This window comes from Canis lupus, chromosome 5 (assembly GCF_011100685.1).
Source record: "Canis lupus familiaris isolate Mischka breed German Shepherd chromosome 5, alternate assembly UU_Cfam_GSD_1.0, whole genome shotgun sequence".
Classification (NCBI taxonomy): Eukaryota; Metazoa; Chordata; class Mammalia; order Carnivora; family Canidae; genus Canis; species Canis lupus.
In genome coordinates, this window is record NC_049226.1 from 64,790,665 (window position 1) to 64,806,054 (window position 15,390).

At 50.0% G+C, this 15,390-nt stretch overlaps 1 protein-coding gene across 4 annotated transcripts in view; it reads right to left on the bottom strand.

The window, feature by feature from the left end:
* Positions 1-15,390, bottom strand: part of ACSF3 (acyl-CoA synthetase family member 3) — a 49,768-nt gene that overhangs the window by 7,207 nt on the left and 27,171 nt on the right. For all 4 annotated transcript variants that reach the window (XM_038538038.1, XM_038538040.1, XM_038538039.1 and 1 more), the window contains exon 7: positions 5,745-5,871. In XM_038538038.1, coding sequence (XP_038393966.1) covers positions 5,745-5,871 — 127 coding nt within the window. The remainder of the gene's footprint in view (positions 1-5,744; positions 5,872-15,390) is intronic.

Here is a 15,390-nt window from a genome sequence, read left to right on the forward strand (position 1 = left end):
TGTGGAGCTGGAAGCCTCGCCAGGGATGCAGATTCAAAGAATTATGCTGAGGAGAAAAGGCCGGTCTCCAGAGGTGGCACCTGTAGGGTCTGTGTCTCTTCCTTGAACAAGTGACAGGGCGGCTGGGGTGAGGGTAGTGGGGGTAGATGGCTGCGGTGAGGGGTGGGGGTAGATGGGAATAGACAGGCTGCACAGCAGACATGAGGGCAGTGAGCAGAGGACACACATGCATGTGCACACACGTGTGTAGGGCTGGCGGGCCTTGGAAAGCCCAGGGACAGGCCCTGCTGTCACGCTGGTGACGAGGATGTGGACATGGGGATGGGGAGAGGGTGTAAGGGGCCACCCTGCACGCCACCTGCATCTTCCCATGAATCTGTATCCATCTCAAATAGAGAGGGTTAAGAAACCGCTATTTGCTTTGTGGAGAAGTTCCCAGCTGACCGTGGGGGACTCACCCCCAAGTTATGTCCCATGTCTGCAACTCGCTGTGATCAAGCAATCACTTATTAGGTAAAGAATTGGTATTAACTAAGCTCCCAACTGAGAGGCAAGCACAGGAAACTGCTCACTGTGATACTAATGAATGTGTCCAATGAAGTCATCTGTCCCTTAGGTATCAGCATCCCCCCTGCTGGGAAAGACCTGTTCTGCTCTCGGGGGTGGGGGCTGCCCAGGGTTGGGGCGGGTGCACAAGGGGGCTGCACAGGGGGTGTGCACTGGGTGGGCAGGGAAGCAGCTGAGAACTCAGCCATCTTTTCTGTGCCTGGCACCTGTTAGACACTGTTGGACTCCAGCACGGGCTATTCCTGGCATCACCCCAAGCTGGGGCTGGAGTGGGGGGACTTCCTCCCACCTGCCCTTCCTGCTCTCAGCCCCCAGGTGCCGGCCAGGTTCTGGAGGGAAGACAATCAGCTGAAAGGCTCCCACAATCACAGGACGTGGTGTCCAGAATGTGAGCACGAGGAAGGAAGTCAAGTCAGAGCACCCAAGGCACTCGACTTGTCGGATGTTAGGAATCTGGGATGGAGAAGATTCTCTGGGACTCCAAAGAGGGGGAAGGTCATACAGTGCCCAGCAGGAAGCGGCTGTAGCTGACAGCAAGCATGGTGAAGCTAGAAACCAATAAATATGATCTCTAACCCCCCTGAGCTCTATCTGGCCTGCCCTAGTGAAGACACTGTTAGACACCCCTCCCCACCAAAATGCACAGCTGACACTGCACCGCCAGGAGGCTCACTCCTGGAGAACGCAGCTCTCCCAACTACAGAGCAGCAGGGAAGGAGGAAGGGGGGCCTATGTAGGGCAGCAGGCCCCGGAGTCCTCCCCAAGCAGGAATGGTGGCACCAGGGCGCCTCACTCAGGGAGCGAGAGGACAAAAGGACCAGGGTCCCCATGAGGCTCAAGCGAGTGCTGCATCCACTGCCTCATGGCACAGACAGTGCTGCAGCCACTGAATGTGCTGCTTCCAGGGGGAGGACAGGTATAGAGATGGAATCAGCTCAGGTGCAAATGGCTACTGTTCTCACACTGGTAAAGCTAGTGGAGTCTTCAAGCCATCTGTGTATAACTGTGATAAAAACTGAAGACTTACAGACACTCATCCTCTGCCCAGGGGTCTGGACTGACTAGTGGCCCCAGAAGACAGCCCGCGTGCAGCAGGTGCTCAACATCCAACAGAGGAGACAGAAGACGGTCTCATGTCGCCACTGGGTCACTGTGTCATGGTTCACGAAAACATGTTCCAGGGGGTCTGGGACTTAACTTTATGAACGCAAAGCCTGGCAAGCGGCAGAAGAGACACAGGAGAGCACCCCTGCGAACCCTGGGAAACAAAGGATTCTTAAGCAAGATAAAAAAATAAGACACAACACATCCAAACTTTCCATGCACAGAAGGAGTCGCCAGCACAGGGCTTGGGCCAGTTGCAGACTGCACGGCTGGTCCACCCAGCATCCCAGAGGGGCCCTGTCATCTGGCATAGCCTTCATGGTGACCCTGCCTCCCTCTCAGTGAAACGCACAGGTCAGGGGCAGCCATCCCTTCCACGTACCCATACCCGCTAACATGCAGCACTTGGCCTAGCTCCTAACTGGGACTTACAGGTCAAGATTAAGATCTCCTTGTTGGAGAGGTAACCCAGAACTCCCAACAGTGGCAAGGCAGGAGCTGACCAGAACAGATTGTGCCTGAGTGCCATTCTGATGCCTTCTCCATTGCAGAGGTGTGAAACGTGAGCAAAGCGTGTACCAAGTGTGTCCCTGAGAGCAGTGAAGCTCAGCGAGGGAGCACTGGAGACCAGAGATACAAGGATGGAAGGAGCCCTCCTGTAAGTGATGGTGGCCAGCAGCCATGCTTGGCTCACAGGAGCCCAGCGGCTGACAGATGCGCAGATGCCCACACCCAACACACAGGTCATCAGGTCATGTCATTGCTCTTCAGAGCACAAGGTCTAAAGGCCTCCTGAGACCCACTGTTGGACGCATCTGAACACAGCTTCTAGCCTTGTGTTTTAGAAATAATGCCGCCACAGATGCCTGTGCACCTGGCTCTGCCTGCTTCTCGTCACCCTTGATGAACATGTTCCCAGAAACACTCTGGACACAGTGTCACCTGTTGGAGGGAAAGCACCCGCCTCACGGCAGCGAGGCCCAGCTTTGTCAGAATTTCACATTTGGTGACAGGAGTCAATCACTGTTTCTGCATTTCTCTTGTTCACCACGAGGAAGTGAGACGGTATCTTGTATATTTTTAGGCCCAGAGCTCTGCTCTTCTGTGATGTGCCCATCACCTGCGCCTGTTCCCCCTAGGGCGGCCTGAGCTCTGTGAGCAGTGGTTTGGAGAGCAGCCCTACATGGGTGCCGAGGCCCGTGAGGGCTCCGCTGTCGCTCTGCTGGTGCTGTGATGTCTGTCTCCAGGAATAACGTCATGTCTGCCATGGAGGGAGGCAAGAACCCGCTGATGTTCTGGTGGATTTTCCCAGAACCCTGAACTATCTTTGACTGACACGCTGATGTGGAAGTGATGCGTGTTTACTAGGTCACTTAACACTAAACAGTGCATGGTGAAGTATTTTTACAGTAAGTCAGAGAGGCTGTTTGTTTCCTTATGCTCAGTTAGCAGTGTCTCCAACACAGATCTGCTTAGCAGGAAGCGTCAAAGGTAGTAGGAACTGTGACATCTGCTCAGCTCTGTCCCCATGTCCATCCTATGTCCTTACCTCTGTCCTGTGTCTTCATCTCCATCCCATGTCCTCATCTCCATCCCGTGTCACCTCCATGTCCTCATCCCTGTCCCATGTCCTCATCTCCATTCCATGCCCTCATCTCCATCCTATGTCATCTCCAAGCCTTTGTCCCTGTCCCATGTCCTCATCTCCATCCTGTGTCACCTCCATGTCCTCGTCCCCATCCCATGTCACCTCTGTGTCCTCTGCTTCATCATAAAGGCCTGAGGATGCCTGGCTCCTGGAATCAGCTGTCCCCCTACCCTGGGCTAGCACTGGTGCCATGTGCATGTCCAATAGCTTCTCTCTGGCTGTGGTGGTGCTCAAGTGAACAAAAGTTGGGAGGAGTCACCGTGGCTGTCAGCAGAGTTTCTTGGGGGAGACCTTGGGTCTCCTCTGTAGGGGGAGTCCACGATGCCTGAGGGCTTGCTGAGAGCCCCCTGCATATCTGGGGAAGGAGGTGGACATGGGCGACTGGGGGGCAGTAGGACTGGCTGGTGATCTCTCCCCTCATCCAGACATGGACTCAGCCCTTCCTCATGGCCCACCAGCAGTGGCTCTCTAGCTCCCGCCAGAATTCTGTGGCAGGAGGAGCTGGCCAGGGAAAGGGTTAAGTTTAATTTATCCTGATTTCTATTTAATATCATGCTCTCCCCGCAGGAGCCAGCAGCTGCGAGCTGATTGCACCCGCTCATTATGCAGCCTGTATCGCTAATGGCCTGTGACAAAGGCACACGGCTTCCAGGCCTCACCCCCGAGAGCCAATTAAACACACACACTCCCTTCCTGTTTGCAGCGCATTACAATGAAATTAAACTGAGTTTCAAAATCATTTTCTCCTAAAGACATCTCTTTATAATAATTAATGCATGCTATTCCTTTTCAACTCAAATATTCATCAGCAGCAGTGGCTGAACGTTTTAACGCTGACTGCCCCACATTTTGCATTGCCGCCGCCCGGCGCTCAGGGAGCTGCTACCCACAAAATCCACAGGGCTTGGGTTCCTGTGCTTTTAAAGAAAAATAAAAAACCCTGAAGCTTTTATCTGAATTTAAAAATAAAAGAAGATAGCCACAAAGCAAGTCAGGTTTCCACACTGGGACCACACAGAGGAGGGATATACACAGAAGCGAGGTTAGCTCAAACACCTCACGTGAAGGACAGTGATGGGGAGAGGTCTGCTGCTCTCAGGCTGGCTTGTGTGAATGCAATGCTCACAAAGAGAATCCAGGCAGTCTAAGTTACGGAACTAGGAGGCCCTGGAACAGGTGACCGGGGCTCCTGGGACTCGACCACTGAGCCCTCTGCTCACCTGTCAGGGCTCTCGACCAGGTTCTCACTGGTCTTGCTCTGAAGGCTGAGAGATGTCCCCTCTCCAAACCCTCATAACCACCCATGCTTGCTTCCTCTGCTCCTCAGGCAGGGACAGGGGAGGCTGGACACCTCCAACCCAGCTGCCAGGACATGAGGTTTGCAGGCATGAGGGAGAAGCATAGACAGCTGCAGGACTTACAGTGTGGACATGGGACTGGCTGGGACCAGCAAATCAGGACCCACGTGCTGCCTAACAGTGGGACAAGAAGGGGGCCCCCCGACACGTACCTCCTCAGGAAGACTCTGTCTGCCCCTTCATGCCAAGCCCTCACCCGACAGGTCCACATGGCACCCCGAGACTGCTGGGGTCTATGAGGGTCCCCACTCTACCACTTGGTGACCTCAGGTCTAACAGCAGCAGATCAGAGGACATGCCATCCCGCCCCACATAGAGCCATGCCGACCTGAGCCCAGGGAGGTGCCTGAGCGAATGCCAGGCATGAGCTGCACATGCTGTGTGGCCACCATCCTTCTCCTAGGGCACACGGTAGCCCCGTGGTTTCCGCTTTGCCCATTTTCTGCCTTTTTCTTCACCTCTGCTTCCCACAGAACAGGAGATGAGGCAGATTTGTGATTATGGGGCCATGTGTGGTGATGTGTGAAAACAGGCCTTTCTTTTTGGAAAACATTGTCTTAAGACTATTATGAAATGATGCATTGTCGCAGAGAAGTTTTAGACATACAGATGGGCAGAAAGAAGAGGAGGAACCACCTGGAACTCAGAACCCAACCACCTATAGGCCAGGGCTGGTGTTCTGGGATACCAGTGAATCTATATGTTGCAAACCTAATATTCACAGTGTCTGCTATAAAGTCCACATTTCAGGACCACTGTGGCCAAGTGAGGCATGCAGGGGGATCCCAGGAAGGCTCTGTGTCCTGCGGGGATGGTGCCAACTGCACACCAAGGCAGGGCCCAGGCATAGCATGGAGAATGTGAAATGACCCAATTGGAAAAGGAACCCCAGAACAACTTGGATCCTGGCAGGGGGAGAAGACTTCTAAAGCAGGGGCCTTGGGGTGAGGGAGGGGCAAGGAGGGTCTGACATCCAGGGGCTCCTGACCCATGATGGGTGAGACAGAGTACACCCCCTATTTCTGTCCTGGACAGAAGATTCTGGGGTGTCCAGGCCTCCCTCCTACCTGTCTTGAACCAGCCATCCCAGGTGAAGGCTTGTCTCGTCTCTTCTGGTTTGTCCCAGTATTCTCGGAACACAGATGGTCCCCTGACCAAGAGCTCCCCTTCCTTTTCCTTGAACCCTGGGGTCACCTGTCAGCAAGGGAGAGAGCACACACCTCTCAAGATGGGGGCTTCATCTGCCTTTTTCGTGACCCCTCCCCCAGTTGATCATACTCGCTTCTGAAATTAGACACTTTGTTGGAAATGATTGAAAAATGCATCTTTCAACATTGGAACTCCATCAGACGACACGGTGCAGTGCTGGCCCACTAGGGTGGGGAGCTGTGTGTCACCACATTCATCCTAAAAAGCCCCGTGCTCTAGACTCGAAGACATGAGTCACTGACCCATGTCATAATCAGGGCCTGGCAGGGTTCAAGGTTCAAGCTGCCCGTCCTCTTCTAAAACTGTGCTCCCGACACTCCATGAAACTCTGTCTTCAGGGTGTTCCTGCACAAACCATGGCACACAGGAGCCTCAGGGAGGCATGGGCAGCCACCACACCCACCGGGGCTGCAGCAGCTGGGCTTCGGAGGCTCCCGTGGGGCCTTCTGGAGTCGGTCTCTTTCCTTGGTGAGGAGGAGGCGGAGCACAACTGAGAGGACGGCTCTGTGGGTAAGACCCAGGTACCCAGGACACAGTGGCACCCAGATTATGTGGTCCCGGGAAGGAGGGGATTCATCTCTCGTGGTGACCACAGTACAGGGCAGGAGGGAGGCTGGGTTTTATAAGAACCTGAGTAGGGCTTCAGTGAAATCAGAAAAACAATGTGTAGAGGCCTGTGCATGTCAGGCCCTGTGTGAAGCCATCACTGGACAGAGAAAAGGTGAGTGAAAGGGGCCAGGGATGCTCTGTTCTTACTCATCAACTCCTACCTGGAATGAACTCATTCTGGGGAAGAACCAGCCCCCTCTATTTTTTTAAAAAAATAAAAATCAGAGACCCTTTTTTTTTTTTTTTTTTTTTAGAGACCCTTTTAAAGAGGCTGTAAAACCATCTCATTTGTCTGAGGCCTGGACACAATCCACATTTCCAAGGCCGATGCGGCAGGCAGGCAGCCAGAGCCTGTCCCGCATCAGCAGCTCTCCACTGACTCTGTAGCCCACTTCCTACTGACACAGGTGCCCCTGTCCTAAGGGGACTGGGCTCCACATTTGGGGCCCAGCCGGGCACCCCTCAACCAGCCTGCTTAGAGGAGGTCTGTGTTTGTTTTCCAGCCAAACCACACACTTCATTTGAACCCCACCCATCTTCCCACCTCTGCCCTTTATCTGATTCCACTGCTCAGGTCAGAGTGGTCACAGGACAGCAAACCTGTGGGGTAAAGGCCTTGAAACAAGTGTGCATGGCTGCCAACCCCCAAGAAGGCAGGCTGAAACCTGTGGGCTGAAGCCAATGGGATGAAATAAAACAACACAGAAGCCAGCCTCCTCCAACGGACAGAAATGAGATCCAGAGTCTTACAATGTAATATTGAAATTTCCTGGACACAAGATTACTCAGCATGTGAAGAGCCATCAAAATGTCAACTCTTAACAAAAAAAGGCCATCGGTGCAGGACACTGCAGGGCGGCACCGATGTTTAGGCATACCTGACAAAGAATTTAAACCATGTACTACAAATGTGCTCCAAAAGGAAGACCAAACACCCAAGAAGTAAATGAAAAATTGAAAGTCTCAGGAGAGAAATAAAAGTTATAAAGCAAAATCAAATGGAAATTTTAGAACTGAAAAATACAATGACAGAAGTAGGAAACATTCCCGGGATTGACTTCATAGCAGAAGGTCACAAAGCAGAGTCCTGAACTGGAAGATCGGTCAATAGGATTTGCCCTCCTAACTCGAGCAACAGGAAAACATGCTCACTCGTCCTCCTCACTACCATGCACACTAACATTGCTGCTGCCAGATTCCCAGCAGAGGAGATGCCAGGAGCAGCGAGAAACTGGATAAAATTTGGCTGAAAACTCTCAAGTATGGTGAAATACATAAACCTATAGATTCAAGAAGCTCCAGGAACACCCCCAAAAGGGCAAACCCAAAGAAACACAGGCTCAGACACATCATAATCCAATCACTGAAGACCAAGGATAAAGGAAAAGTCTGGCAGTGGCCAGAGAGGAGCCATGCTTCTGACGACGCCTGCCTTTTGGGCAGAAACCATACAGGCCAGAGAAGGGGGACCCACTCCCAAGCCTCAGCCCCAAATCCCAGATCCAGTGAAAGTAACGCTCCGGTTTGGAAGAAAAGACAAAGATGTTCTTAGATAAACTGAAAACAAGAGAACTTGTGGCCAGCAGATCTGATCTGAAAGAATTACCAGAAAATGTTCTTCAGACAGAAGGGAAATGATTCCAGGGGGAAATATGGAAACTCAGAAGTGATATAAAAGCAAACGAATCAGTAAATACCTGGGTGAACAAAACTGACCATTTTGTTCCTCATGAGTTCTTTAAAACCATCCTGAAGGCTGAAAGCAAACACTGTAGCACTGTCTGATGGAGTTTATAACATATGCAGATGTTACACACAATGCTAAATGGGGAAAAGGCAAAGTGACCATACGGTGGCGACAAAGACTCTTTGCCTGACCAGACTGCAGTCAGGCTCCTGAACCTTCTCCTAGGCCCATCTGTGCCCTTCCTGTGAAATCCAGTTCTAGCAAGAACTCTGCTCTATTCCTTTAGCAAGAGACCCCCATCCTGATACCTGGTCACCCTCAAATGTGCTACCACCCCCAAGTGACACCTGATCACCCTGGCATGCCCTCACCAGAGATCTGGGCAGGTAGTTTAGCCAGATTCACAACCTGCCCCCCCTCCCCGTGTTTCCCTCAGCAAGTCTATCTACAGACCCCAGTGGCTACACGTAGGACATTTCCCCTGGCCCACACTGCATTCAGAGCTAAGCCCAACTCTCGCCTGTACTGTAAAACCCCACGGCACTGGGCCCTCACTCACCCCAATGCTCCTGAATAAAGTCTGCCTCGCCATCTTTAACAAGCATTACTGAATGTTTTTCTCTTTGACTGGAGGAATTCCATGTTCTTCTGGGAGTGTTAAGTGCTGAGTCTAAGTAGGTTTCAAAAAGTGAAGTGTATTTATTGTAGTCCTTAGAACTACTAAAAAACTGTACAAAAGCATATGTTCAAAAACTCATCAGGTAAATTAAAATGGAATGCTAAAAATAAGTCCAAAGAGGGACGAGACACCAAGGGAACAACAGTGAGCAGATAACAAATGGCGGCAGGCATACGTTCAAGTGTTTCAATAATTAAGTCAAGTGTAAATGCTCTAAACACACCAATTAAAAGATTGCCAGACTGGATTGAAAAACCATACATGATTCGACCATCTACTCTCTTTAAGAAACTCACTTCTGGTACGGTTACACAGGCAGGTTAGAAGCAAGGGGATGGGACCCTACACACCATGAAACACCCTCCAAACAAACTACATTGACTCTGGAATATTAATGCCAGACCAAACAAACTTAACAGCAAAGATCATTACCAGCAGGTCTGCCTGACGACAGAATGGTTAAGTCACTGAGAAACCGTAACAATTAAAAATGTGTATTCACCAAGTAACAGACTTTCAAAATATATCAGCAAAAACCCAAAAGCAGAAACAGACAATTACAATGGAGGAGACACACCCCTCCTCTGTGACAGAACTGGTTACTTGGCATGGATGTGCGGCACAGAGCATCACCAACCACGTGCCCCGGACTGCCATTTGCATAGCATCCCAAACCAGCAGAATGCATGTTCACCAAGAAGGCCGCATTCCGGGGTGCACACGTGCCTTCACAAAACAACTGGAATCGTACCCAGTATGCTCTCTGATTATAACAGAACAAAACTAAAAATGAGTAACAGGAAGATAACTCTCCAAACACTTGGAAAATAAAGACACTTCTAAAAAATCCATGAGTCAAATAAGTCTTAAGGAAAATAAAATCAGAAAATATTTTGAATTGAATGAAAATGAAAACATATCAAAATTCGCAGGGAGAGGGCAAGCCCCTGGGTGCTGCAAGGAGATCTGTGCTGGTAAATGCATGAATTGGAAAAAGGAAAAGTAAAGAGAAAACCCCAGGAATCAAGAAACAAGTTCTTTGAAGAAGGTTCAATAAAAGGATAATCTTGTAGCAAGAACAACAAAGGAAAAAGCAGAAGTCTCAAACTATCCATAAGAGGAATGAGAAGGGCATTACCTCAGATTATACAGACATGAAAAGATGAATAAGGGGACATTGTGAGAAATCCTACATGCATCAATTCAACAACTTAAAGGGACCAATTCCTCAAAAACCACAATCTACCAAAATTCACCCAAGATGCATTAGATGATCCGAATAGTCCTATAATCATTAAAGAAAATGAGTTAATAGTTGAAATCTTCCAAAAAAGAAGACTCTAGGCCCAGATAGTTTCACTGGTAAATTCTATCCAACATCTCAATAAGTATATGATACCAATTATATGTAGCTTCCTCCAGAGAGCAGGAGAGGAGGGCATAATCCCCAACTCATTTGATGATGCTAGCATTACCTTGACACCCAAACAAGACAAAAAAGCACAACAAAAGGAAACCTCGATGTAAACGTCCTCAGCAAAAGGCTAGCAGATCCAATCTAGCACAATATAAAATAAACAATACGCCACAAGTGAGTGTGGTTTGTCTTAGGAGCACAAGGCTGATTCAACACTAGGAAATCCACCAATGTGATCCACTATATTAGCAGCCTAGTGAGGAAAAAGCAGTTGATGTAAAAAAAAAAAAAAAAAAAAAAAGCACTTGAAAATATTTTATCCAGGGGTGCCCAGGTGGCTCAGTGGGTTAAGCATCCAGCTCTTGGTTTTGGCTCAGGTTATGATCTCAGGGTCATGAATTCAAGCTCTGTGTCAGGCTCTGTGCTCAGTGAGGAGTCTGCTGGAGATTCTCTCTCTCCTTCTGCCCCTCCCCATCCTCTCAAAAAAAAAGTGAAAATATCTCATCCATTCATGCTAAGAACTCAGCATATCATAAGTAGGATGGAATCTACAAAAAGCCTTTAGCTAATGTGAGGCTTAATAATTAAAGACCAATCCTTCTCCATAAGATCAAAGACAAGGTAAGGGTGTCTCCCCCTTTTTTTTTTTTTTTTTCCATTTGACATCACACTGGAAATCCTCCTCAGGGCATTTAAGGAAAGGAGAAGAAATGGAAACACACAGATTGCAAAGGAGGAAGTAAAACTGTTCCTACTTGCAGAAAACATGGTTGTTGATATTTTAAAAATCCCAGAAAACCTACAAAAATACCTTCTAAAACTAAAAAGTGAATTTAACAAGGTTACTAAAGGTTATGAAGCCAATACACTCAAATCAATGTATTTCTATATGCCTGCAATGAACAGTTCAAAAAACAGAAAACCCCACACCTACAATAACTGGAAAAGAAGGAAAGGAGGAGGACGGAGGAAAGGAGGAGAGAAGAGAGGAGGGATACCTGGTTATTTATCTAGTGGGGCATGAAACACACACACTAAAACAGACCTAAGTGAGTACAGAGGCATACCATGTTCATGGATTAGACTTGGCAGAGTGAAGATGTTAATTCTCCCTAAACTGATCTACAGATTTAATGCAATTTAGACAAAGATTTATTTATTTGAGAAAGTGAGAATGTGAATGAGGAGAGGGGCAAGTGGGAGGAGGAGAGAGAGAATCTGAAGGAGACTCCATGCTGAGCTAAGAGCCCGATGTGGGGCTCAATCTCATGACCTTGAGATCACAACCTGAGTCGAAACCAAGAGTTGGACTCTTAACTGAACCATCTGGGCACCCCAGATTTAATGCAGTTTTCATCAAGATCCCAAGAAGATTTTTGTATAGATATAAACAAGCTATTTTAAAAATTGCCATGGCAGGCAAAATAATTAGAATAGCTAGACAACTCTGAATGAGAAGAATAAAGTCGGTGACATAATGCCATCATTCTGAGACTCACCATAACACAGCAGTAGTTAAGACTGGTGTGAGCAGAGAAACAGATACACAGGTCAATAGAGAACATATAACCATGTACTCTATATAACATATAACCATTTGACTCTGCTCAAATACGTGGTACCCATCACAGGTTCAATACCATAAAGACAGAATTTGTATCAATCCTAATTTTTGCACAGATTTGTCAGGGAGTCTCAGTTGTAGGGAAAGCAAGTATCAAGTAACTAAGATATGTCATCATTTTCTTTATGCAAAAAAAAAAACAAAACATTTTTCCTTTCTTTAGGGAGAGAGAAAAGTGAAGCAGCAATATGAAGCTCTAAGTACACATTCATCCATCACACAGTAGCTTGTGTTACTGACTCAGACCCTACAAAAATAAAGACAGATTAATCTTGGTCATTGACATTGTAAATTTTAGAGACAAGGGTGTGAGGTGTTATCAAGAGTGAAGATAAACCAGGAGAAGAGAGGAACAGTCTGAGGAGAACAGTATCATAGAGAAATAATCTAAGATGATGCATAACAATAAACATTCACTTAGACTAAAACCCATGGCCTAGATCACCAGGTCCCCGCAGAGCTGGAGCTGTGCAGCTCACACCCCACCTGTGCTGGGAAGAGCATAGGGCGGGGCAGGGGCAGGCTGGATGGGGCACACAGATCTGGGAGCCCTGCAGTCACACACAACACTGCTTCACACACTGCAGCCAAAGCCTGGGCTGTTTCTACAGGGGGTTCCTGTGTTCTGGCATGTAGGGTACCACGTGCCCCAGGGCATGTGCATCAATGTACGAGTGCCACCCCATTTTACTGTGACCAGGACCATGGTAGAGAACCTCCAGCTCCCTCATCTGCAAGCAGCCTGAATGTCTTTTCCTCTATGAGCAGATGTTGCTGGAAAGCCGCCAGGTAGAACCCCTGACACCTGCCCAAGCTCACACTAAGGAATGGGGGAAATCGTGGTGGAGGAAGGTGCAGGAATGCAGGTGGGCAACTTATGGGCCACGGAGGCTGGTGAGGAGGGGCAGGACCCACAGCAGAGCTCTTGACCCTGAAGTCCCCTGGGTCCCTCCTTGGCCGTGGGCTTCTGGTGTCCTGATGAACGGCTGTCTCACTCAATGCTGCCCACTTGTCAGGCCTCGGGACATGGGCTGGACACACATGCAAGGATAAGGCCCATGGCAGGAAGGAGGTGTGGGTCCTTATCATCCCCTGCTCGAGCACACCTCTCAGGGTATCTGGGGGCAGGCTCTGGTTATTGGGGACAGAGAAACACAGGGCGGCTAAGAGCTTGCACACACATAGGTCTGGCACATGAGTGCCACTTGCCTGCCTTTTCCTTGCAAAGATCCCCCATTTGGGGCAGTGCCGCCTCCTACCTGGTCCTTGTAGGGAGATGGTACACCCACCTCACCCCAAGAGGCAAGGAACACATGGCTGATGACAGTCTGTTTGTCCAGGTGCGTGCTTCTGTGGGGATAGTATGGTCTCCACACCCCACCCATGGCAGGGCCAGAGGGTGTCCAAACCCTGTGGCACCCTGTCCCCAGGCCATGCCCCACTGTGTGTCGCGTGCAGCAGTTGGCGGCACGCAGCAGCAACAGATGGCAGCAACAGGCAGGGGCAGGAGAAGATGCAGGAGGGGAACCCAGGAGATGCTGGTGGCCGTCGGGAGGAAAGGTAACCAAGCAGGCTGCTGTCCAGAGTGACAGCTTGCATGCAGATAAACAACAAGATAATTAATTTTTAAGGGGAAAAAAAGGGAAGGAGGGCTCGCTGTCGCTGCCTGCTTCAGCCTGAGCTTGTGGTCATTGAAGCCCCAGCAAGAGAAGATACTTCTGTGTACAGGCTGGGGCTTCATTCAGCTTTGAAGCCATTTGTCTGCTGAGAGACCCGCTGCTGCTGGCTGGTGCTTGGCTCTCCTGACAGGGAACACTTTGAAGGTAAATAGACAGAGACACAGAGACAATGTGTGGCATGCTCACGGGGGTTAAAGGAGAAGCCAGCTGGGGGGCCACGGCATGTGAAAGAGGCACTATGGTAAACAAAGTCACTGGGTCCTCTGGGCAGGTGTGGCCTGACCACGGCCCAGCAGGGAGACAAGACAGCAGTCAGACAAATGGAGCCAGAGAACTGTCCAGGTCGGGGAGAGGAGGGAGCCTACTCTTCCAGCACCTAAAGTCCTGCCAGACAGAGCGGCAAGGCTCAGGAAGCACCAGCACAGGGCTGTGGATGGCAGGGAAGGCAGCCATGTCACCAACCAGCCACAGCCAGGGCAACCACACGATGGGGACACGGATAAGACATGATAGGTTCACTACATGAGAGTGCACAGGTATGTCCCACCACATGCCCTGTGAGCCCCCTTCCTGAGTTGTCAGGGCCTTTCTCAGACTCCGGTACTGCCCCACTGCCATGGCCACTGGGCGCCACAGGCATGAATGCCTCTCCCCCCCCCTGCTCTGGGCCTGTGAGCAAACGTGAATTCTCCCTGCTGTCTGGAAAGTACCACTTGGCCTAGCCGCCCTTCTGCTCCCACCCTCCCCAGGGTCTCCTCTTTGTAGGGCAGAGACCCCAGAGCCCCCAGCCTGCAGGACACCATGCCCTGCACTGCCTCTGGGTGCCATCACGGCTGACACCCATCTCTGACCCTGCTGGCTCCATGGGACACTGCACCCAGCCCAGAGTGAGAGGGCAGGGCGTGCAGACAACAGGTGGGTTTGTGTGAGGGCACACACAAGGCTGGATGTTCCTCATACTCATTTTTGCAACTTTTCTGAAAGCTTGAGATTATTTCCAACTAAAACTTAAAAAACACTGAGAAGCTGTCTTCAGCTGTCCTGACTTCTGAAACATTAAACACATCAGTCCTCACCAGTTTGGAGTGTACTCAGAATTTACGTGTCATGGGAGGACTGGAAAGCTTTGTTTGGCAAATCCGTTTTCAGAGAGGGCATCTGCACTTCAAGCAACATGTTGCAAGTCCTTGTAAACACAGTAGATCCTGGCTTTGGAGGAATCATGCTTCCAGGCCATGTCCCCATGCATGGCTCACCTAGGTCCCTGATGAGATAACAGGTTAGCTCGTTTCCACTGTAATGCATCATGAAAATGACGCTTCCTTCAGGATGACCTGAGCCTCCCCAGGGTTCATGCACATGTCATAGTGCCAATGGGTTCCTGGGAAAGATGTGGGTTATAACTGGCCCTCATGGTGTGGGGAGCCAGACAGAAGCTGCACAAGGTCCTGGGGGGACAGTGACAACAGTCTGAGTCCCCACTTTGAAAGGACAGAGGGAGATGCAGAGTGAGGCATGGCCCTTTTGGGTAACATGCACAAGGCCTAAAGTCCCACAGTCTGGAGGTGGGGTCGGTAACTCAGGCCACAGCTGGGGGTTCCTGCGAGCAGGACCATGGGGGAGAGGGCAGCCTCCCAGGTCACAGCGCCCCACAGTGGGCCATGCATACTGAGGCCTGTGTGTGGGATGCACAGTGGCCTTGAGCATGCACATGGTCATCGAGGCAGCTCTGTTCTAGATGGTTATACTGATTTCTTGACCAAGCTGAGAATGTTCTAGAACATGCCATCAAGAGCACTGAATCCCCAG